The sequence below is a fragment of the Heterocephalus glaber genome, unplaced genomic scaffold, assembly GCF_053883595.1.
Source record: "Heterocephalus glaber isolate CG9 unplaced genomic scaffold, H.glaber_assembly_v1.0 deba00000470, whole genome shotgun sequence".
Classification (NCBI taxonomy): domain Eukaryota; kingdom Metazoa; phylum Chordata; class Mammalia; order Rodentia; family Bathyergidae; genus Heterocephalus; species Heterocephalus glaber.
In genome coordinates, this window is record NW_028258145.1 from 6,720,292 (window position 1) to 6,745,272 (window position 24,981).

Consider the following 24,981-nt stretch of genomic DNA (forward strand, 5'->3'; position numbering starts at 1 on the left):
AGGTTTGCCTTGACCTTACTATGTAGCCTAGGCTGCCCTTGAACTCACAGTGATCCTCCTGCCTCAGCCTCTTTGAGTACTGCGGTTACACCAGGCCCAGCCTTCAATCATATTTAATATACATCTCTTCATTCCATGCTTTATTCAAAACAATGATCACATCACAATGAACAGAAACCGGCCAAAGCCCTATGTTTGTTAATAAACAAGATCAAGAATGATTAGATTAGGATGACATGTGGTGTGAAACACTAGTCGGGACTTCAGATTTCACACCTGTGCGTGTGTGTGACATCTAATGACAATGTCTGACAGCTTGGAATTTGCATTTGGCAAGGGGAGTAGTTTCTTTGGAAGCAAGGATTTGGACTTTTGTAGTTTTGCAGGAACAAGAAGGACATATTGCAGTTATTAAGACAGGAAATGATTCAAGTTTGAGTAAAACTTTTTAACACTGAAAAATGGAGGGAAATAGAACCACTTTGCCAGGGAAATAATTAAATTTCTTAGTTTACGTAAAGAATATTGTGCAACTTCTTAGTGCAAACTGAACTTTTGTTCCCTTGAATTCCCTCATTATCTTTGAGTAGTGTTTAGATTTCAGTTCCTGATAGTTCTTCACAACATTGGCTGAGTTCCCCCATCCTGCCCCTAAGAGACCAAGTTATTTATGCATTTCATACTTGGCTACTTTAGAATTAAGTGTTTGCGCAGAAGTACCCTGCTTTTTTAAATGTGGTTTGGTCGGTGTTTTTGGAATGAGGAATCCATCACTAGTGCCTGGTGTAGGCTTTTCCAGCCAGCAGTACTGGCCCACTCTTTATCAAAAAACTCCCAATCCAAAATGACATTAGACTATGAGTTTATACCAAAAGCACTTCAGTAATATTTACCTATGTATTTGCATAGTATTGTTCTGTTAAAATGTGGATGAATGCACAAAATATCTGTAATTTTCTCAACAACTCTCTGGCATAACTGAGCAGGTATTACTGTGCCATTTCCTATATTCAAAACCCTGAGTAAATTGCCCAGATATCACTAATATCTTGCAGATAACAGTTACTTCTACCACTGAGTGTGTGTCAGACAATGCAAATGGTTCTTTTAAGTTAACTTATTCAGTTCTCACAGAAACCTGATAAGGTGGAAACTATTAACACAGGCATGGTGGCTTGAGATGGATGTATATTCTGAGAAATGTGTCTTAGGTGATTCCACCACTGCACAAATGTCCCAGAGCATGTTCATACAAAGTAAGGTGAACATGCTGTCACTAGGCAGTATACACTCAGGGGACCACTGCTGCATACGTGGTCAGTCGTTGGCCAGTGTGTCATTATGTAGCACAGGGCTGTACTATTATTTTACCATTGAGGAAACTAAGATACAAGAGACATGCAGTGACTATGCTCAGCACCCACACACACGCCATGGTAGAGCTGGGGGCTAAGCTGGGGTACAGTGTGGAGAGGTCAGGCCCCATCATGCACATGAGTAACCACCCTGCTAAGATTCCTCTAACACTAGGAAGCAAACCTCCAGCTCCTACCTACTTGAGGGTGTTTTTACTTTGTAAATAGTGACCCCACTTCAGTGAAAGCAGCAGTGTGAATGGGAATGGAGAGGACCCCAGCTTTGGAGAGGACACCCAGCCCCTATTCAACCCTTCTACTCTGCTGGGTCCTGGGCAAGACTGTAGCTCTCTGGGGTGATTTACCATCTGTTAAACAAGGAAGGCACACTGCTTGCAGTGTGCTGAGCTTTGAGGGGGATGTGATACGAAGGTGTCCAACTTATGGTCAGCTACCTAGTGTGCCTCTAATTAGTGTACTTCCTAATTAGTGCACTAGTTAGTGCATTTCCTCTAATTTTCAGTCAATTATTGGTTACAGATCAGCTGAACAGTTAAGAAAGCAGGGACTGAGTAAACTGGAAGTGGTGCTGGTGGCTCCATACAACCCTGGGAGAATTCAGGGTGGGACTCACGCTGCCTAAAACAGCAGTGGAAATCTCAGTGGTGACTTAGGTTAAGCCCTAGGTGGGTTGCTGTTCTGAGAAGCATCATTTCAAAGGCTGAGTGGTAGGGAAAGAAGCCGAGGTGGAGGGTAACTGTTCCTTCCCACCTCTTGGTTTGTCCCTTGTCTTTTCCCTGGGAAGGAGCTTCCATTACCTGTGCGGTGGCTCTTTAGAGCTGTGAAAATGGAGTGGAGAACACAAGTTCTCAGGCTTTTGGCCCAAGGACATTTCACACTCTTAAAAATGATAGAGAATATTAATGAGCTTTGTGTGTATGGTTAGCTCAACTAATATTAAATATATCAGAAATTAAAACTCAGAAGTTAAAAAAATAAATTGTTATGGGCTATTAAAATACAAATAAACTTGTACCTACTCATATAAATAACATTTCTCTTATAAAATAATTATGTTTTAAAAAACAGAAAAGCTAGAAGGTTGCCAAAATTAGTTTACATTGTTTGGAAAATTTCTTTCATATTTATCCCAAGAGGCAGTTGAATTTTCACATCTTCTGCTACATTTGAATTCTGAAATACTATACATCATGTAGGTTCTGGAAAACCTCTCTGAACACATGTGAGAGAAAAGTGTGTGAAAAAGGCACATATGGTCTTTGAATTAATATGAAAGTGGTTTTGACCTTAAGGACCTTCTGAAAGGGTCTTGGGGCCTTTGAAATTTCCTGTATAGTTAAAAAATATTTTTATAGTTTAATACTTTTTATAGTTTATTTTATTTTTATAGTTTAACACTTATGGGCTAGAGTGTGATATTTTGGTGTAGGTGTACAGCGTGTGTTGCTGAGATCAGGGTGAGCGGCAGATCAGCACCTCAGATGTGTGTCATTTCTTAGTGTGAGGGACATTTGGAATCCTCTCTACTAGCTTTTTTTTTTGGAAACAGACAATGAATTGTTTTCAGTCACATTTACCCTATGATGCTAGGAACTTTAGAAGTTATTCTTTCTATCCAGCTGCACTTTTGTTCCCATGAAGCATCCTCTCTCCATCCCCACCCCATCCACTCTTCCCAGCCTCTGGTAACCACTATTCTCCTTAGTTCTATGAGATCAAATTTTTTGGTTTCCACATACAATTGAGAACATGTGGCATTTGTCTTTGTGTGCCTTGCTTATTTTACCAAATGTAATGTCCTCCAGTTTCACCCCATGTTGCTAAAAATGACAGTGTTTTACTCTTGAAATAGTTGAATAATTATTCCATCATGTAAATATATCACATTGTCTTCATCTGTTAACAAACACGTAGATTATTTCTATATCTTGGCTTGTGAGCCATACTAAAAATTTTAGTACTATTTCTGGAATATTCTCAGAATTCCCTCTTAATTTCTCCCTTCTGATGTTCAACCAGTGGCAATTGGGAATGATTTTTCCTTCAAATTTCTTGGGGTTGGTGGCCCTGGAGACAGCAGACTGGATTCTTTGGCCTGCACACATCTTCCTTGCTCCCTTTCTCCTTCCTTCTTTATTCTCTCCTCAACTCCTTCACAGCTCTTCTTTCCCTTCCACTCCCAGGGGAGCCGAGGGAGATTTCCCTCCTGGCTGGTGCCTCCTAACTGGTTCCTCTGCCTCTAGGACCCAACAGTGGACCCACAGCTGCTCTTATCTGGTATCTTTCACAGTGTACTTCTTTCCCCAAAAGCCTTGGTTTTGACTAACATTGATTAATTGTGGATTATGTTGTTTAATAAAGATTTTAAGAATGTTTCCAACCTGGATTAAAAGAAAGTATTTTTGACCAGTATAAAGGATGTCAGGCATGTTCGCTGCTATAAGAAACTGTTAGCAGATTTCTGCTGCCTGCCAAGGTAGGGTAATAGGGCCTAGATTTACTGTATCACCAGAAACAGCCAAATAACTAGTCAAAATACACAAATCCAGGGTTTCTAAGATACTGGAAGTCAGTCCCAAAGGACCATGACCCTTGAGAGACAAGAAAGAAAAGGATGAGCCCTCGATTGCTCCTGTTCACTGATGGAGTTTCCAGGCCAGAGCACAGGGAGGGGCGACCCAGGCACAGCTCATAGAACATCCTGAATTGATGAGATGGAGGCAAGATGCCAGGAAGGTCAGAGCAGCTGCAGTTTACAAGAAAGGAGACAGCATCAGAGGGTCCTGCTTAGGAATTCAGCAGAGTACTGACCTATGCACACTTGAGAGAGAACGACTATGCTCAGTGAAAGAACCACATCAGATGGAATAGGGGATGAGACCAGGAATAATCCCTCTTCCCACTGGCCAGACTGGAGAATCACATCATTCCTGGGCATTTGGTGGAGGACTCAGAAGTTGTAAGCTTCAGCAGTGGAGCCAGACTTGCCCTAGGCTAAATGTTGCTGTTGTCTCACTCAATGATGAGTCTTAAAAGCAAGATCCCCAGTCCCTACCAAATCAAACTATTTCCAAGAACTCAGATGTATCCAAAGCAGAAAAACATCTCACATCCAACAAGCTATAATCCACAGTGTTTGGCATCCAACTGAAAATTACCAGATGAGTAACGTAGCAGGAAAGCAATGAGGAGGAAAAGCAATCAGTCAGAACCAAGGACTGATGCAGATGTTAGAACCAGCACTAAAACAGTTGTTATAACTGTGTTTTGTGTGCACCAGAAGGTAACCAGAGAAATGGGAGGTATAAAAAGACATACTTATGTCTAACTTTTCCTAAAAGTAAACTCCACATCCAAATAACTTCCCTGGTGAATTCTAATAAGTACTTACAAAAGACCTAATATCAGGCCGGGGATTTAGCTCTGTGGTTCCAGTGCCTGCCTCGCAAGTGCAAGGTGCTGAGTTCAATCCCCGGTTAAAAAAAAAAATCCAATATTAATTCTACCCAAACCGTTTCAGAAAACTGAAAAGAAGTAAATCCTCCTCAACTTCTGATATCTTCCCAGTTGTATGAGACTAGCATCACCTAGCCATCAAAATAAAATAAGACACCATGTTTCCCCGAAAATAAGACCTAACTGGAAAATAAACTTCAGGTGTAATTAATAGCTGGTTGTTTCCATGGTAATAACCAGTGCCATGCAGATTATATCTCACTCTCCTTTTGCTCCATGGCTCTGAAATGGCAAGTAAGGCAAGTAAGGCAAAGACAGGCTGATCAGGGCTAACATTTTTGATCTCTAGTTAGATCTCACTCTTGGGGAAACACGACATAACAAGAAAAGTACAGACCAGTATTCCTCACGAACCCAGACATAAGAATTCTAAATCGAATACTTGTAGATAAAATCCAACAATATATAAAAAGGCAAACACATTGTAACTAGGTTGGCCTTATTCCCAAAATGTAAGATTGTCTTAGCATGGAAAATCAAGAAGTGTAAACCACCATATTAATAAAACTAAAAATCACATGACCATCTCAATAGATGCAGAAAAAGCATTTGTCAAAATCCAGCATTGATTTCTGATAAACCTCTCAGCAAATAAAGAATAGGAAGAAGTTTCCTCAACTTGCTAGTGAGTACCTGAGAAAAACCTAGAGCCAACATCATTGTAAATGTAACCATACCCGCTAAAGCCAGGGGCAAGTCAAGAGTGTTCACTGTCTTATTTCTATTCAATATTGTACAAGTGAGCTGATAAAAAAAAGGTAAGCAAAAGAGATACAAGCCACCTATATCAGAAAGGAAACTGTATTTGCAGTTAACACGTTGTTCTGTGTCTAAAATCCTATGGAATTTATACAAAGGTTAACAGAGCCAATAAGCGAGGTTACAAGATAAACATACAAAATTAATTGTATATCTTTATACTATACTAATACTGTACATTCAGCAAATGAAATGAAAAAGCAGGAACTTTTGCAATAGATCAATAATGTCTAAAACTTAGATAGGTAGATAACCTACAAAACATATGCAAGACCTGTACATAAGGAGGTGGTGATGGCAGAGACCACTCTGTCCCCAAGCCCATAGTGTGGCCAGCACCGTCCTTGCGGGTGTCCTCTGTCCTCTATCCATTCTTCCCCATCAGCACTCCCTGTGTGAAGTCTGTTTTAGGGACTCTCCCAGATTGTTGGCTTTCGCTGGGTCTTTGAGGTACCTGTACCTACAGCCTGACACGTACAGTGGAGAAAGCAGAAAAAGCCCTCACTCCCTCCTCATTGCTGCTTTCCTACAAAGCTCCTCTTCTTGTCTTGAGGAAGCATAGGAAGGAAACTCTGCTTCTAGAAAGCTGGTGGCAGCTTTTAGCATTTAAGCTTTTCTGTGCTGGGCAGGTACCCTGGATTCTGGGGAAACCCTGGATCCTGGGGCACCCACACTTCTTTTCTGTGGTCACCTTTTCTCTCAGAGATGCTCTCAGAGTCTCTTAGAGACATATTAAGAGGGAAAGCACCATACATGGAGAATAAACAAAAAGAAATGACAGAAATATAGAGCATAATAAGACTTCACAATTTTATTTGCTAATGTAATTATATCTTCAGTCCTTTAACCAAAAGGCAGTGCCAATTTTATGACCCTGTGACAGGCAGCCACATCTTTGGCTCTACTGGAAATCACTGCTGGGGCAGAGGATGTTTGAGGTAATGAGATAAGGAGCCCTTTACATCCTCCTCTGCAGCTGGTTCTCACACTCTTGATTTTGATCTAGTTGAATCCTTGTGTTTTAAAACAAATAATAGAGATTTCCCATTCCCCTGAAATACATAGGTTCAGCTCTCTGAAGATCTTGCTTTTATTTTTACTAGCAAATTTAAAATATAGATGTGAAATTATATATTTACAAAGAATTATATGAAGGAATGTGAAGTAACTATAATGATATAGAAGTTGAGTACCTAAACTAGAGGAAACTGAGCAGGTAGAATTTAACTGAGCAATGAAAGATGGACTGAATGTTGATCAAAAGGAAGGAAGAAGTGTGTACAGGAGATTCTTCTTCAGCTATAGAGTTAAAACAACGTGTCAATTTTGATGAAGACCAGCTTTCTAGAGACAGGTCTTTGTCCCAGAGGCCCTGAATTATTTAGACTTTAATCAGTAATATCCAGAGCAGCATTTCACAGCACTCCAGGGTCCTGTGATTACTTTACTCAGGATGGGAGCCCTTAGCCAGGTGTGGTTCTTGGGGTCTGGAGATGTGTTAGTACATCCGAGGAAGTGAATTTTAAATTTTATTTAATTTTAAATAACTTAAATAGCCAGATGTTTCTAGAGATTAGATATGTTGGATGGCACAGATTTAGAGGAACAAGAGAGGGAATCCTGATACCTCCTTCCTGAGAGTCCATGTCAAAGTCACATTCAGGATGCCCTTTGTTCTGCCCAAAGTCTGGTCCAATCTACATCCTGAGTCTTTCCTGTCAGTACTGAGGAGCTGAGCTGATGGACTTCCACTGTTGTTACCCTCAGAAGAACTCAGGACTCAGTGTTCTTGGCCTCCTCCAAGGACAATGCCAGCTGAGGTTCTGGATCATTAGCAGCAGCGCTCCTTGGCAATCGAGAGTAGGAACAGCTCAGCTCCACCCAGGCCCTGAAAGCAATGATTCACACTTGAGAGTACACAAGGCAAAGCAAGAATCGGTGAGACTGTGGCTCCCTCTTCCAACGCTGGGGCCTAGGGCTGAGAATTTGCACAACCTCTCCTCAGCAGGGCGGCAGGGTGGTCATGTGTCATAGTAAATATTGCCGGACAGAAGTTCCTTGGTGCTGAGTTGTGGTCAGCTGGTCTATCTTGAAGAAAGACAAGAGGAACAGGTGGGAGTTAATATACTCTTTGGGCATTAGGGAAATGATTCAACAAGCGTGGCATACCTGAGTGGCAGGAGTTTTCTTGTGCTTCTGTTGATAGAAGAAATGGTCTGCTTGTTGCACTTCCAAGGCCCTTTAAGAGCGGACACTTCCTGCTCATGGGTTGTACTATTTCTTAGTAAGTCATTGGAATGACATTAGAAATTTCATCATCCAGGTGGTTAGCATTTTCCTAAGTATATAGGTAGAGCTACTTCTTTTACTCAGAATAGTACAAAACAAAATCTATTTGGCCATATCATAGCTCTCACTTTTCTTCTGTTTGCTATTGAGATCATCATAAGAACAATCTGAAGGAAGCCCTCTGTAATTGGACAATACTCAGAGGATGAGTACTGCTTCCATTCTGAGTGACTTGACATGTAAGGTTTACTTTGTATGGCACAGTATGTGCAATAGGGAACCAGGACACATTCCTGAGTGTGATCATATTTTATATAACTATTGTTGTGCTACAATTGACCATGAAACTTTGCGACTTAAAACAACAATGTTGTTTATGACTTTGTGGGTTGATGGAGGCTCAGCTGGGTGGTTCTCATTCAGAGCTTCATATGTAGATGTAGTGAGACAACTGCTGACTGGAGTTGATGGGTCTGACATTCAAGATGGTGCACTCTCATGGCTGGAGGAACTGTCTCTTACTACAGTGATCATTTCAAAAGGAAGCCACTTAGAAGAAATTGGCAGTTGTATTCAGAAGGGATCACAAAGTTGAAAGGCTCCAACATGAAAGTCTAGATTTTGGAAGGTCCTTGTGGAAAAAGAAGAGTGATAAAATGGAGAGAACCATTACAGAAACTTGCAGAGGAGCCAAGATGGTGGAACCATCTAGAATCACAAGGGCAGGAGTACTATATTAACAAATGAGTTCACAGAGCAGTGTGCCTTGTCACACATCTGCCACATGACTGAGCACAAAAGTTTCACCTGGCACTTCTTGGATGGCATGGGGAAGCTGGGAAGGGGTGCCTGTTGGGTGGTGATCATTTGGTTATGGGTGCTTTAAAATTTTTGTGTTAAAGTCATCATCCAACAAAAGACAGACCGTGTGTGGGTGTGTGTGTGTGTGTGTGTGAGAGAGAGAAAGAGAGAGAGGGAGAAGGAGAGAGAGGGAGAGAGGCCACTCATCTGGCTCTGTAAGGTGTAGCAGGGCTAGGAAGTTACCAAGTCTGTCTGCCTCTGGATGGAACTTGCTGTGCTGTTTCTGTGTTAATTTGTGATGTAAACCAGGCACAAAAGGCCTATTTTGGGGTCATTTGTCTTCATTGAGGAAGATTTAAAGCTTTAATAGAACAAAAAAACTTGCCTGTCCATCTTTTTTCTTCCTTTATAAAGGATGTTAAGAAATGGTACATTGCCTTGACAGTCTTGTGATGCAAGTTACTCTTTCTCATCAGCGCTTATCTCTAGTTCACTTATGGCTCTGTGCTTGTTAAAGAACTTACAAAATCAGAGGAATTTGAACAGAAGGGTGATCATAGAAACCTACGAACAATTGCTTAGAAACAAGGATGTTGAGCTGATCAAAGCCAAGTGGTTGCAGTGGGGGTGAGGAGGTTGTGAAAGACACAGGTAAGAGAGGTTGTTTGGCGATCAGTAGGTGGAAAATGTGCAGGGGAAGCAGAAAAAATTGGGCTGTAGAAGGAAGTCCATCTGGGACAGTGGTTTCAAATCTATGCTGTGGTTCCGTGAGAGATTACTGGCAGTTCCATAAATAGCATCAATAGGTGTAGCAAGTTCAGAATCACAGAGGCCCCATGTGCACAAACATAATACTCTTTATTTCTCAACAATTGAGGTCAACTTTGCTTGTGAATTCCCATTTCCATATGGAAAAGGTATCCTGGATTCACAGTGGTTTTGTTCCCACTGGCTCAAGACTTGGTTTTGGTCAGAACTCTTTCCCTGTTTTTGTTCTAGTTGGACATCTTTGGGTGTGGTAGGGTGAAGGAGACAGAGTTGATCAAGGGCTTCCCTGGTCTCTCGAGGTCCATAGGTGTATGCTGTTCCATAGGTCACCGTGGGTCTGCCAAGCTCCAGGTTGTCCTGCCAGCCTCTACTTTGAGGGCTCTGGCAGGGTCTTGGCTGTTTTGCTGAACCCTCTGATTAGTGCTGGTTGTTGTGAGGCTCAGGCAGTAATGCTGCCATGACTGATCCTTGGCTCAAGTCATGCTGGACACCCAGGGGTTTCTCCTGGGATGCCATGTGGTGTTTCTCTCCTCCAGAATTCTTTATCAATCTCTTGCCTTGGGAGGAGAACCAGGATTTGTTTTGCTTGATGGTGGTGGAGAGTGGGGGACTGGGCCATCTCTCAGAGACTGTCTGGAATCTAATGAACACCAGCCACTTCCCTCTGTTCCTCTCCTTCACACCTTCTGGTCAGCTCTGCTGCTCTGAGTCTGAGTAGGAAAACCAGCTTAACATTTCCACATGTTCTTCCCTACCCCATGATTAGGATATGAACTCTATGGTTTAAGTTCCCCAAACTGGCTTTGGGGGTGCAAGGAAACAAGCGTGGAAATGCTTCCCCTTTCAAGCTCTCAAGCCTAGTGTTTGTGTTTATGATGAACAATCCTTAAAAATTTTCTCTGACCCCATGGCCCATGGGGAATGTTTCAAACACAGATCATATTGTGTGATTAGTGTGATTTTATTTAGCATACATTGGTGAGAATCCTCCCCAGAGAGAGTCCCAGGGACTGGGCAGTCCTAGGTGGGGGCAGGACAGTGGCCTGGAGCAAAGGAAACAGAGCACAGAATAGAGTTAGGGAGAGTGCTCAGAATGGGGGAATAAAGGAAGAGGTGACTTCAAGGACCCAAGTGAGACCTTCAAGGTTATATGGTATTAACATCCACAATTTAAAAGAGGAAAAGTTTAATTTGGCTCACGGTTTCAGGGGATTCAGTCCATGGTTATCTGGCTCCAAGGCAGAAACATCACGGTGGAAAAGCTTGGTGGAGAAAAGGTGCTCAGTCCATGGAGTTCGGGAAGCGTACCAGGGAAACAGTGTCAGAGAGCAAGGGGTCAGGGATCAGATATAGTCCTCAAGGTCATACCTCTTTGACCAACCTAGACATACCCAGTGTGTACTTTAATCTCCCAGGTGGCTTCTAAGCCAATTAAATTGGCACAATTAAGATTAACGGTCACAATAGGGGAGATCTTCAAATCTCATCACTGGGTAGGCATTTGAGAGTCCCATCTCATTGCAGAGAACTGTGTCTAGCAGGACACTTGGTGTAGGATTGGGGAGGGGGTCAATGCTTTGGAAAAAGGAAAGCCAAGCTATGGCATCTACCTGTAGTTGCTACTATGTGGGAGGCTGAGGCAGGAGGATCACTGGAGCCCTGGATTTTGAGGCCAGCTTGGGCAACACAATAAAACCCCATTTCAAAAAAAAAAAAGAGAAAAATTAATTTTTATTTCTACATAACTGCACATATCAGTTTCACTTTTTGTTTGTCAACTGCTTAACAGGCTCCAGTACAGAAACAGTAAGACAAATCTCTGTTCACCAGCACAGGGCTTTTGGTTGATCCTATGATGCAAAGCCAAGCCCACCTGTTAGGGGTTGAAGTAGCCGTCCAGTTGTCAGTGTAAGAGCTCATAAGGGACAGTTGTCCACAATCCTGGCCACACAAGGGACTCAGCTGGAAACTTGAAAATCTCAGGTCCTTGCCTCTGAGCTCCAGTCATGACCAACCTGGTCAGATCTCCTGGCCTGTGACACCCACTTCCTTGGAAGACTGAACAGGGACAGCTGAGGAATTCACACAGCACGACACCACTGCCTGGCGCAAGCCTGCTGCCCCAGACAGAGGGACACCCCCTCCCCCGCCCCCCAAGCCTCTCGACGCAGACGGAACACAGAAACTGTCCCATGCCAGGCCACATGAGGGCTTCTCTGCTCGGGCCCTGCGGCTCCGACCTTTCCCTTTTCCTCCATCGCAGAATTGCCAAGGTCAGCCCCGACCTGAGGGGCACAGGGAGGGATGTGGTAGGGAAGCCAGCGCCCACAGGGGCGGCAGGGAGGCTGGGGGAAGGGGCGGTGCATGCCGGGAGGACGTCCCTTGGAGGGGGCCCGTCAAGTCCTGCAAAGAGGGGGGACAGTCGCTCTCTGGGCACACAGATTGGGAGGGGGAGGGCTGTCTCAAGCTGCAGACTGCTGGGCTACTGATTAAGGGAAGCCTCCCCTTCCCTGCCTGTGCCAGGCCCTCTCCTAGAAGGGTCGAACTTGGCCATTTCCCATTTTTTGGGTGTGATTTCTCGTGTGAAAGATGAGCCTTTGGGGGTGAGTGGGTTTTGTTTGCTTATGTTTGTTTTTGTTTCGTTTTGGTACTGGAGATAGCATTCTGGTGCACTCTTACCAGCGAGCTACATCCTCAGGCTTTTTACACTTGTATTTTGAGACTGTCTCCTGAGTGCCTAGCCAGGGCTCAAACTTGCAATCTTCCTGTCTCAACCTCCGGAGTAGCTGGAATTACAGGGTAACTGGGTCTTAAATTTAAGAGTATTCAGCCTGGTATCAGGATTATAGGGCTTGTAAACTGCTTTTTCATCCGGGCGCACAATAACAATAAAGCACGCGGATATCAGCCCTGTTCAACCCTGTCTGGCCCAACGCTGTCCCACTCGGCTACACGGAGCTGTCACAAGCCTTTTCCGAGAAAAGGAAAGGGAGGGACAAAACCCGAAGCGACTCCTCCAAGTTCACGAAGCCCATGGGAGCGAGTGGAGCGGTGCCAGGCCCCATGGGCCTCCCGGGCCGGCCGGGGAAGTTCACCTGGATCGGGCGCCGCTCAGTCCCCACCGGGTGGCAGAGCCAGGACTACGCCGGCGAGCGTCCCCGCCCCGCGGCAGTTTCGGGCCGGCCGGGAGCCCTGGCAACGGGACTCGGGAGGGGTGGGCGTGGAGAGGCCGGGCAGGGCGACCTCTAGGGCGCTAGTGCTATGCGCAGTGGGGACCCCGCCCGCTGACGCCGCCCCTCCCCGTCCCCGCCCCGCCACGGCTCGCCGTCCCGGGCGAGCTAGCCTAGCGTCTGGCGTGGTGAGGACTCAGGAGGCAGCGCGGCCGCACAGGGGGTCGCCCGTGCCCCAGAAGGATGTGACCCGCAGGGCCGGTGTCGTCCGGGCAGAGATCGCGCCCCTCAAGGGGCAGCCCAGGTAGGAGAAGGCTGGAGGGTCCCGGATGGGTCGGATGCGGGAACAGCGGCCTGGACTTCGGGAGGGTTCAGCCGTGATTGGCAGCGTTTATTGTGCGAGGTGATGATGGTTTCCTCTGTGTCTCTGTCTGTCCTGTGTAGCAGGGAATCTGTCCGTGGTTCTGGGCTCCAGAGGTTCGTTTTGGGAGGTGTGTGCCTCTCTGTGTAAGTCCAAGTTCATCTGGGTCCGCACTGTGCCTCTGGGGGCTTTAGGCTCAGAAGAGTCATGAAGAGCAATATAAAGACAGAGCAGAGAAGACAGGGAGATGGATCTTTCGCAAAGGGAAAGGACCTAGAGATGGAGAGAGAGGAAGGAAGGGGACGTAAAAAGAATGAAGATGTATTATGTCCGTGTACCAGCTCCCCACGAGGAGTGCGATCATTACATACTGTGACATGTACTCAAAATAAAAATAAAAACAAGAAAAGAAGAGCAAATCTTCTTCCCAAGGCAGGGTCCTAGTCCTTGACACCCTGCAGATGTCCCTGCAGATGTCAGATGAGATTGCAGATGGGCGGATGCCAAGGAGACACTCCTGGGTCACAGTAGCACAGGCAGCACTTTGCAGTTCACGCTGCCCTTTACACTCACTTCCCTTTCATCCTCCTAGCAGTCTCGTGAGAGGGATCTGTGAGTGCCCTGGTTTTACAGCAAGGAAGCAGAGATTTAGACAGGTGACTAACTTGTTGGAGGACAGGCACCCGAAAGGAAGGAGAGACAGAGACTTTGGGCTCCAAGCCCTAGGAAATGACTTCTCATGAGGCTGTGCATGCCCAGGAGTCTGCTGGCCATGGCTTCTTCTGAAGGGGGTGATACTGGGGATCCCTTCCTGCAAACTCTGTTCCCAGGGCAGGGTACACTCACGGGACTGGTGCTTTCCTCTGGTTTTAGCCTTGCAACCTTGAGCAGCCAAGACGAGGGGTGCCACACGTGCAGCCACTGCTATGTGGAGAAAGGGGAGCTGAGGTCCACCCAGCACAGGGGGTGAGGTCTGGGTTGCCCTGGCTTAGTGCTTGGCTTCTGGACAATGAATGAGCAATGGGAAACTGTGATTAGGAGCTAAAGAAAACCAAGGTGGTGCTGGGAACTTTGCTCTGTTCCCACCCAGGTCACTGAGCAGCTGATGGCGTCTTTTTTTCTTCACTCCTTCTGATATCTTAGTTTGCTACATAATATTTATTTCTTTGAGATTCTGTGTTCATATCCTACACACTAACTGTTGTGCACCTTTGGGCTGGATCCCTTGGGGCAGGCTGGGGAAAGGATACCGCTGGCTCACCCACTGATGCTGCCCAAGCAGTTCAAGAAGGGACTTTACACTGAATTCTCATATGACCTTGACAGGGCAAGATCACTTCCCATTTCTAATAGGCTCTGTGTGCCCTGTGGGGTAAAATGTGGTACTGAGATGTTCTTTATTACTCTGAGACGCGTCACATCTTTTGAGTAAATCTTTCACTATTGGCAAGACCCTGCTTGATATTAGATTCACTTCTTCACTAAACAAACGTGTATTGAGTGTCTGCTGCATGTCATGCCCTGTAGCAAGTGCGGGATGGAGGGAGGAATAGAACAAAGGAAAATCCATGCACACTGGGCTGTGCAGGGGAAAAGAAAGCCTGCAGCTGAGATGCGTTGGTGGGAGGGGTGTCTGTCTACCTGCAAGCAGAGATGCCAGGAAGGCAGCATCTCCTTAGTCAGGGGAGAAGCTGGACCACTGTGTGAAACAGCAGTAGCACAGGGGATGGGGAGCTCCAGAGACCCCATTCTGGTGCTGTGTGATGGACCCATGATGGGCTTGTCTCTTCAAAGGAGGGAAGCTGCCTGGGCACCTGCGCTGCTGCCCACCAACTGCCTGCTCTGTACTTTCCTGTCTTCTGGGTAGTTAGGATGCTGGTGGTACAGGCTGAGGATCTGCAGTGCCGGCAGCTTTGTCCTCTGATCTCCTGCCATGGCCCGAGAAGGGCCGCCACAGCCTCCTGCCACGCCTAATACTCAGGAGTGAGAGGAGGGGCCCTGGAACTGTGAGATCACCAGGAACGGAAGATGTGGGTTTCTTCACTGTCTCGGTCACTTGCACACCTGGGATTCTGTGTTGCCTCCTCTTGATGCATGTCCACTGCTACACACGTGCAGAGCAGTGGACATGCACCTTTGCATTCCTGCCTGTTTTGGACAGGATTTACAAGATTCTATAAATGAAAAGCAGGAAAGAAAAACAAGAGGTGAGTAAGGGGAGTGAAAATGAGGCTAGAAAGGCATACAGTGTAAACCTGCATGACTTAGATCCATGTGAAGTTGCCCCAGTGGGCTGCAAAGGCTGAGGAAAGTCACTGTCCCAGGCCTGCCCACACAGTAGCACTGCTGGATGCCCTCTGAGCAGAGAACCTGGCACTTTGTGGAGACCAAGCACACGTATCTTTAAAGACCCTAGATGGTTCTAGCTTGCAGATAAGGTAGATATCACAAGGAGCTTTCTTGCAGGCAGTAAGAGAGAGAGGACCTGGGCAGTCACTGTCCTCTGGATGAAAGTGAGATGCTCTGGAGAAATAGAAGCATTCTTGATACAAAGTCAAGTATGAACTTTCTCCCAAAGGTCTTCATTAAAGAGGTGGAAGAAGAAGTTTTAGGATGTCCCTGGAAGTGGCCAGCACCAAAATATGGTTTGGTTAGCACAGCTCAGTGGGTGCCAACTGGAGGGGTCTGGCAGCCTGCTCTCTGCATGCCTGGCACCCACACCTGAGGACTTGGGGATATGGGAAGTGTGGCAGGGACTCCTGACCAAGAGGTCAGAGAAAGTTGGATACCGCCACTTTACACCTCTGTGAAAACACAGCACCCTCCTCCTCCTCATGCAACCATTTTATAACACCTTGTTTATTATTGTAAAATGATAAAATTTACAACATAATTTTAAAAAATCAGCATAATATCTAGATGTGAAGAAGAGCTAGAAGTGTTCTGTATTAAAGTGATATATTTGGGCGTGGGGATGCTTGGGCAGAACTAGACTAGAACCTCTTGGTCACTTGGTGCTTTACGTAGATGGACCATAGGTCCGAGTGGTGGCCAAAGGCCAGTCCTCTCTCAGGTGTCACAAACTAAAAAATTCGTAATATGGAAATCATGGCAATAATATGTACATATATAAATATTGAATGGAGTTAGGGGCTGGGTTCTGAACACTATAAATATGTTTTCCTGTTGGCATGAATGATGGTGGGTCAGCAGGAGGTCATGTGGGACAGCAGGGACAAGTGTGAGCAGAATCGTCTGGTGTTGTTCTAGATGTCTCACACCCTGGCCTCCATCACTCACCAAATGCATTGTGATCAAAGTGTCTGCTTCGCTCTAGTTTCTGAAATGTTCTTTTAGGGGCCCTGCCCACCTATTGAGGACGGTGGCCTCCTTCTCTGCATGACCCCGTAGTGGGAAGCTAAAGTCATGGGCTCTTGCAGATGTGGTGTAGACACCGCAGGGCACTGGCAGGTAGGGTAGAATCCAGCCACCTGGTGCTCTTAGGATTATGGTTAAAGGACCCATGGTAGAGGTGACAATAGAAATCAGAACAGTCGGCACTGTGCAATGGGAGTGACTACTATGGGGCATGAGGGAACTTCAGTGGTGACAGAAATGGTTTGTATCCTGATGGAGTATTCATGGTTTATATAGTTGCCCCAGTTTATGAGATGTGATCAAAATATACGGTTAATCTTTAAATTTAAAAATGATTAATATTGCCATGAATGCGCCTCAAAATCCTCCCCACTTTGAACACATTTATCCCATTGTTCTTGCCACTTTCTGAAGTAGTTTTGGAAGTCCTCTTTCTTGAGGGTCTTTTCATGGCTGCCTCAATGTCCTGAATCAATTAAAAATGCTTGTGGTAATTTCTGTTAAATAAAACATTACAGTGTATCCTCATTCACTTTATTCACCAAATCTAGCACTGTGAAATTTCTGGCTCTTCTCCAAAGTTACAATGGCTATGAAAGGTGAATGTTTTGAATTGATTCAGGACATCTTGGCAGCTATGGCAGTGAAACTAGAGACCCTCACGCAAGAGGACTTCCTGTTTCAGAATGTGGCAAGAACATTGGGATGAGTGTGTTTAAAGTGAGTGGGAGTATGTTTAGGGGACTCATGGCAATGTGTTTTTTACTGTAATGAACTTTTTGACATTTACTAAACATTCACTGTGTTTTTGATCATACCTCATGTAGAATTATACATTTACAGTTTTCATGCTTCATTGTAGACATATTTTACCTCAATAAAAAAATCATACAAGGGGGAAAATGTGAACATTGTTGTGAAGAGTGCTCAGTCTTCCTGGTCTCTCTCTGTAGATCCCAGCTTGAGAATTTGAGTTCTTTCAACTTAAGGTTTGGCCCTTTCCTGTTTGTGGCATCTAACCGTGTGTCACTATTCATTTCCCCCTTTGCCCTTAAAACCCACATGCCTTAGTTGATATCTTTAATCTTGCGACTTTGAGGCTTGTGATAGCTGAATATTTACATTTCATAGGATACCTGAAACCTCTCTGGCAACATTTATCATCTCTTCATGTCTTGATGCATCATTGGTAATAAAAAAATCTCCTTGTTGTATATGTGTGGGTAAATAAACCAAATCAGTCTGATATGAGGAGTCATCTACTAATAGGAAGACAGTCAGTTCTGGTGTTTCTTGGGCTTTCTGAGATAGCCAATGGTTTCTTCTGTTCCCTATTTGGGAGTGATTTTGCTTGTGTCTGGCTTTATAAAGCTCTTTCTCAGGGGTCACCATATTGGACATGTAGTTGGGTTATTAGAACGCCTGTGTTACTATCCTCTACAGAATGGGCTCTTTCCATTTTATGCTTCATCACACTCAGAATATCATGGTGGTGACCAGACTCTTCTGTGGCCATTTCCACCCTCTGCTTCTTCCTCTTGAGTCTGGGCAGCCTTGATGGATGCCCTGGCTGGATGCCTTGCCAGTTGCAGTCAGGGTCAGGTTGCTCTGTGTGTCTTGCCCAGTAGGTATGAGTTCATGGAACCCTGTTGCTTCTTGCTCTTCTGACTGAGACTATGTAGCGATCACTGTGGACCTTCTTGGATTTTACCACCCAAGGACTCCTCTTGAGAAATGAAGAGAAGTACCCAGCCTGGAACCCCCAGTAGCTCACCTTGTGGGATAGTTCTTTGATGTCCCCTATTTTATCCTAGACAGACCTTGGAGATTTTTTTCTTCCTACTTTACACTATAGCCATGTTTGTTCTAACATAAAAATAATGCCCCTTTCAGAACTCTGCTTTAAGAAACAAGGGCTCGTAGAAGTATAGAATTCTCATTTTCTACAAGCATGTGGCTTTGTGGCTTTGTATGTTTCTTTTAGCCACATCTTTTAAGCTGACATACTTGGTCTGCATGCTTGCTAAGACTGATGAATAGCTTCATGGATAATTTTTCTCTTTTGACATTTAAAGTTATGCATTTTATTTATTTTTTAGTCATATTTGTTTATTTTTATGAGTCCATTTTTGCAGCATGTACTGATTGCATTCATTGCGGGGAGTTGGTACATGAACATAACATAGCTTAATTCTTTTTATGTCTCCTTCCCGTTTCCTTCCTCCCTTCCCTCCTTCTCTTGATCTCCTTTCCCATCTGAGAAAGATCTGTCTCCCTATTTCCCATTATCTTTTGTCCTGCTCCTTATACTTGAGAAGCCATGCAATATTGAAGCTTGTGTGTCTGATTTATTTCACTTAACATTATGGTCTCAAGGTGCATCCATTAAAGAAGTTTATCCTTCTTTATGGCAGAGCAGTACTCCACTGTGTGTAATTACCATGTTTTTTTATCCTTTCATCTGTGGGTGGCCATATATGTATGGATCATGTTAACAGGTGAGCACCGTAGTTATGGACATAGTCTCAGGACCATCCTGTTCCCCACTTTCCCACTGGCTTTCAGTGGAACATGGAAGCTGTGCCATTTTTAAGCTAATGAGCATGATTTATCCCTTGCTTTTTGCCATTCCTCATCCATAACCACTTTTCAGTTATGACCAAATAGTTGGAGCCGAATTCTCTGAATATTTTTCCATCACATTAAATCTACATATTTGATATTTGGGATTCTGCCATAACTGCATCTATGTGGGACATGGTGGAAAGGTCGAGTACCTTGGGAGAAGGTGGAAATATGGAAGCATGTGCTGGAGAATCAGTCCTCAGTGTCAGTTTGTTAGGGCCTCGAGGCTGTGTTCCCCAGCATGGACCAGGTATTCCCATGTGGGTTGCCATGTGAATGAGTTCAAGCCCTTCTTGTGCTGCTGCCGTCTTAGTCTTCCCAGCCTCCAGAGCCCAGAGCAAGCAACTTTCTGTTTGTTTTAAATCACCTCATTTTAGGTGTCCCGTTATAGCAGCAGAGAACGGGCTAAGTTTGGTTAAGACTTCCTTGTCAGTTTCTGATGGGGGCCTGGCTACCTCAGGTCCCCGAAAGGAGCAGAAACTCCTCTAGCTGTCCACGCCATCGTTTTGGGTTTCTGTGGTGCCCTGGCTTTGGGGAAATGTCCCTGAGACCCATGCCCTGTGCTTTGGGGGCCGTGCCCCACCTGTCGAGCAGCCGTGTCCCTTGGCATGGCAAGGAGTAGGTGAGACCATGAGGCTGTGGCCCCAGTGCCTGTCCCCAGACTCTGTTTCAGCTTCCAAGGAGTCTTGGAGGTCCCTCCCCAGACAGCCCAGGCTCTGGTTCCAGGGTTCCACAGGGGTCTTCCCTGGGTGCTCCCCTCCCCACCACTGTGCCCACCTGGTTTGCAGGGGCGTGGACCGGGGTGCCTATTGTGTGTCTGCTCAGGGCCCCTCCCAAGGTGGAAGGAGCTGGCACAGAGCTGGAGAGCCAGCCTGGGAGGTTTATCAGGTGTAGCGGGAGCTACTGCTCTGTGGTGGTCCTGGGGATGCAACTCATGCTTGGACACCAGACACTGGGTGTTAGGGCCAGCTTTCCCACGTGAGGGCTTCTGTACCTGGTCTCCCCAGTCAAGAATCCACATGGCATGTGTCCTGGTTGGGGTCTGATGTCCACTGGGTGGTTCTGATGTGTGTTGCTCTGCCTGTGTTTCTGGCTGGAAAGGCAGGATTCATGATATGGGGAATTCCTTGTGAATAAGAAAGGAATTCCTCCGAATTGAGGGGAATTCCTCAGGAATAAGGTGTTTAATAGATGCAGTGTGGGCACAAACTGTGACAAATGTCCCCTCCCCCTGCAGCAATGCCCTGAGTGTTAGTGGTCTCCTGCCAACCATTTGTCCCTAGTACTTTGAGGCTGCACTGGGCAAGGGAGGAGCTGTGGGATGAAGTCAGCCCTTCTGGAAAGAGGGGGTTTGTGGGGGCTCCATATGTTCATGGTTAATTCTTTTGCTTAATTTCTGGTTGTATAACTTAGTTCCTGTTTAAGTTTCTCATTCTGATCTTGTAGTGTCTTAGTCTGTTTTCTGTTGTTATAATAGACTACTCCAGAGTGGGTAATGTGTAAACAATAGGAGTTTATGGGGCTCATAGTTCTGGAGAGTGGGAGTCCAGAACCAGGTGGCTGCATCTGGTGAGGGTTTGTGATGTCTTGTAAGCCAGCAGATTCATGGAAGGGCAGGCGGGGGTGTGTGGAGGAGACAATTCCCCGGTCACGGTTACTAATCCGGTTCCACAAAGGAGCACCTCCCTCACGCAGTGAGAACTGACCCAGTCTTGTGAGAGGACCGTTTGTCTAGATCACCTCTAAAGCCACGGTTGCCCAGCACTGCCACAGTGGCAATCAGTTGTCAACATGAGTTTTGGAGGGGACACACCATATGCAAGCCACTGCAGGTAGGACAATGCCTGATCCCTCAGAGGCATGTCTTCAGTTTAATAAGCATAGCTGTGTGTGTTCTACATGACGTGGCTATCATGTTGTGATACATGCATGTTTCTGGGTAGGTCCTGGCCACCAGAGCACCATGGGGACCCTGCCTGGGGCCTCTTCATGCTGCTTGCGTGGTCATGTTTGGCCACATAAAGTTGAGGAGCACTGCGGTGGTGGACAGTGCTGGTGAGGGTGGGAGTGATGGGCCCCAGTCTTCCAGTCCCTGGGGTCCCAGCTGACTGACCCAGGGGCTGGGCATAAGCATCTCAGCAAGTACCCAGCTTGTCCACACGTAGGTTGGGTATCATTGTACCTCAGGTAGAAGGGGGCAGGGTGTGAAGACTTTACTAATTTCCTGGGTGCATCCCTCCTTTTTCTCTCCTTCATCATTCTATTTTATATGAAAACTCCAGTCTGACAAATAACCCAGGGGATGAAATCTGGGAGTTTTTATTGTTGCTAGTATTTTCTAAAGGTATAATTTGAATTTTACTCTAAACCGTTTTTCCAATACCCACTTGACCCAGATCAGTTACTGCTCAAGTAGGAGTTTTTGTTTGTCCTGCTCCCTCGGTGGGGTGGTGGTCCCGCTTTCTACTGTGCAATTCCTGCCATTTCCCCACCCCCGGAGAGCTCTTCTGCATTCCAACACTTTGAACCTCACCTGGGCCCCTGTTGCTTCCCCTTGATTCCTAGATAGGTGTTGGACTTTCTCCCCCACCTTCCCTCCTTCTGTCCTCCTCCTCTCTTCCACAGTGTGCACTGTGCTCCTGCCACTCCATGATGTGTAGGATGAGCCCCCTGGCAGGGGTGTGAGAGAGCGGAGGGTCTGCCTACCTCATGGGCTTCCCTGGCCCCACAGAAGCCCCCAATGCCACTGCAGCCTGAGGTCATAGAACTGGAAGTCAGGCCCTCGTGCATTGTGCCCGGAGACTCTGTGTGCCTCGTCTGCCCTGGCTGCAGATCAGGGAGGTCTGAAGGGGCCCCAGGAGAAGCTTCTGCTTAGAGTCAGCTCAGGGCAGGATGGAGTCCTGGGCACCACTGAACGAAGCAAGGCAGAGATGGACAGAGGCAGCGCAGGGCAGGGTGGCTGTGCTCCAGCCCAGGGCTGGGACCCTTCTCCCTTGGCCAGGTGCGGTGAGGTGTCCAGTTAGGTGGAGAGTCTGGGAGGGTGGAGGCCTGGTCTGTGAATTCCAGAGAAAGTGGGTATAGGAGGCAGTGTGGTTCAGAGATGGATAAGAAGTGGAGATGGTATTTATAAAATTTCTTAAGTGATGTTTTGTTTTGTTTGTCCTGGGGATTGAGCCCAGGGCCTTTGCACTGAGCTCCAGCTCCAGCCCTTTTTATTTTTTATTTTGAGACAGGTCTCACTGAATTATTAAGTTGCCCAGGCTGGACGTGAACTGCCATCTTCCTGTTTCTGCAGAAAGAAAGAGGGAAAGTGGAGCAGGTGGGAAGGGGGTGATAGGGAGTTGCTATCTGTGCTAGAGGTGCCCTGGACCTTCTGAATAAAGCCGCCTGCCTTCACCGTCCTCCCCATCTCCCTTCTGTCTCATACCCCTGACTTTCCTCTCTGGAACCCCCTCCCTGCCATCATTTCTGAGCCCCCTCCTGGGCACCAGGAAGTCCCTAGCCTCAGGCTGGGGACTGTGCTGTGACGTGATTGGTGCTGTTGAGCTGGGACCCTCGCAGCCTCCTGTAAGGTGCTGCGTGCTGTCTCCGGGTCGGAGCGCAGAGCAGACTGGGTTTAGGTTGGTCCTGAGCCAGCCTCCCTATAGGCATCGAGAGGCCTCATGCGGCCACCCGGCAGGCATGTAATTGGCCCCAAGGAAATGACTCAGATGTGAAAAATGCTGTACTCCAAACACTGAGAGAAAGCTGCATAAACAGGTGAATAATAGTGGGCTGAGTACCGGGTACAGCAGCAGAAGAGCCACTGTGAGCGGTGTTGAGGTTATTTTAAACCACTTAACCCCAGGTGCAGGTGTATTAATGTGCAGGCCAAGAGGGAGCACTAGGGCTCAGTGAGTTCCCCTGTCTGTAAAGGGTCCTGTTCTTTAGTTCTTGCTGCTGGCAAAGCCTGAGCTCTGTTTTCCATGTGTGCTGAGCAGTGACAGCTACAGAATGAGTTGGTGTCATTTTGATCTGGCCAAGTGCTAGGTGTACACATGTTAAAGCCAAAAAGGCTTGTGGTTGTCAAGCTGTTTCTGTTCTCTACACTTGTGACTTGATTTCCCAAAAGTATTCTGTCCTAAAGGACTGTGGGGCGTGGGCCTTTGATACTTCGGAGTGAGGTTAGTGAGTGTGTCCACCCCTCCACCTTCTTGGGGTCTTGACTGTGTGACACTCGGCCTGGTCCTTCAGCTTCACCCTGTACTCTTCCTTTCCAGGTGGACACGGCCCCTAAAGTTGGTGATGCCCCCCTGAGAAGCAGGACCCCTTGGCACAGGACACAGAGCTGTGTTGCCTGCCCCTGGCCCTCTCAGCCTGTTCTCATCGACAGCTGATGCCCCCCTCCTCAGCTCCAGGTGAGACATCTCCCACTGTAGGAGGGAATATTTGGTATTTGTTGGCATATTTTTCTTTGGGGGCAGCTCTGTGGTTTTATCAGATTTACTCTTATTTTTAAGTTGACACCTGGGATTTGTACGTATTTTTGAGGTCTTGTCATTTGGGAGCAACCTAGATGGAGCCAGAGCACAGATTGCTTAGTGCAAGAACCCTGGTACTGGGGCTGGGATTTAGCTTAGTGGCACCTTGCCTGTCTTGCAAGCACAAGGTCCTAAGGTCCTGAGGTCCTGAGTTCCATCCCCAGAACCGCAAAATAAAAAAGAACCCTGGTACAGAGAGACAAGTACCCTATGAGCTTAGTCCTCCATGGGAGGTGAAGGAGTTGATGGAAGAGAAGAGCAGGATGGTGATGGTCACTGGAGACTACGAAGGGAGGGGACAGCTGGGGAAGCATTGATCAAACTGGTAAAGGAGTTTTCGGTCCCTGGGCCCCCAGAGCAGAGTGATGCTGCTGTTTGTGACATGGGGTCCCCAAGGCAGGATCAGTTCACTCCCTGATCCCAGCGCATTCTGGGCCTTACTGTCCCTGTCCACATCTCCTTCACTGGGGATCAGAGTCCTGATTTCTGCTGGGGACGACTCTGTTGGCTTTGTGCCGGGAGACCTGGCCTGGTAGTGCTTCAGAGATCCCCTCAGACCATCTCCCAGGGGCCTGTTGGTCCCTGACTGTCTGGCCCCTCACCCCACGGGCTCTGAGTGTGGGCCTTTCCAGCTGCCCTCTGGGCACTGCCTCCTGGACTGTCCTTCTGTGTCCTGGTGTCCCTCACGCTGGGCCCTGGGTCACCACGCCTGCTTCCTGCATTCCCAGACTGGACAAGCTCAGTGTGCATCATTCATGCACGGATAGCTGAGAACATTTTACCAAAGCTTCTGTTTATTATGACAGCTGACGACAGAAGGCCCCTGGACTGGATACTCTAGGTCCTAAGCCTTCTACACATGTCGTTCCCATAGCAAGTGTCAGGGACAGGACCACAGTCGTACCCACTTTATCACATGGGAAACCGAGGCACAGAGGCTGAGCTTTAAACCACATGCCATTGTTGCTGGGGACATCCTGATTTGGGTGGTCTTTCAGCGCCTGGTGCTGTGAAGAGTGTGTGGGGCCAGCTCCACGTTGGAATTCCTGTTTATTTGAGGGCATGGCAGGATTTGTATTAGGTTTTATGTAAGCCCTTTGGGTTTAGTCTTGAGTAATTCTTAACCTGCCCCCTTTCTGCTGTCCTCCCTCCCTGGGCGGCTGTGGCCTTGATGCTTATCTCCAGTTCAGAGCTGACCCCTTCTCTGAGGGTTCTGGGCACAGATACTGATCTGGAAAGGCCACTGCTACAATTCATAGTAGCTGAATCTTGGAAGTCACCCATTTGTCCATCTCCGGATGAATAGATAAATAAAATAAAGTGTGTATATACAGTGGAGTAGTACTCTGCCGTAAAGGGTAAACTTGAATCTTTTGTAGGAAAATGGATGTACCTTGAGACCATAGTGTTAAGGGAAG

General features: G+C 46.6%; 1 protein-coding gene across 7 annotated transcripts in view; it reads left to right on the forward strand.

Annotated features, from left to right (window-relative positions):
• The window catches only part of Il1r1 (interleukin 1 receptor type 1), a 123,515-nt gene that overhangs the window by 70,106 nt on the left and 28,428 nt on the right, over positions 1-24,981 (forward strand). For 3 of the 7 annotated variants that reach the window (XR_015448357.1, XM_087203916.1, XM_087203939.1), the window contains exons 1-2: positions 12,780-12,983; positions 23,303-23,440. Coding sequence is in view for 3 of the 7 variants with exons in the window: in XM_087203928.1 (XP_087060054.1) it covers positions 23,419-23,440 (22 nt within the window). In the remaining 4 variants the exon portion in view is untranslated. Of the gene's footprint in view, positions 1-12,779; positions 12,984-23,302; positions 23,441-24,981 lie in introns of those variants that run through there. The other 4 variants (XM_087203928.1, XM_004844463.3, XM_021258120.2 and 1 more) reach the window with 2 other exon arrangements.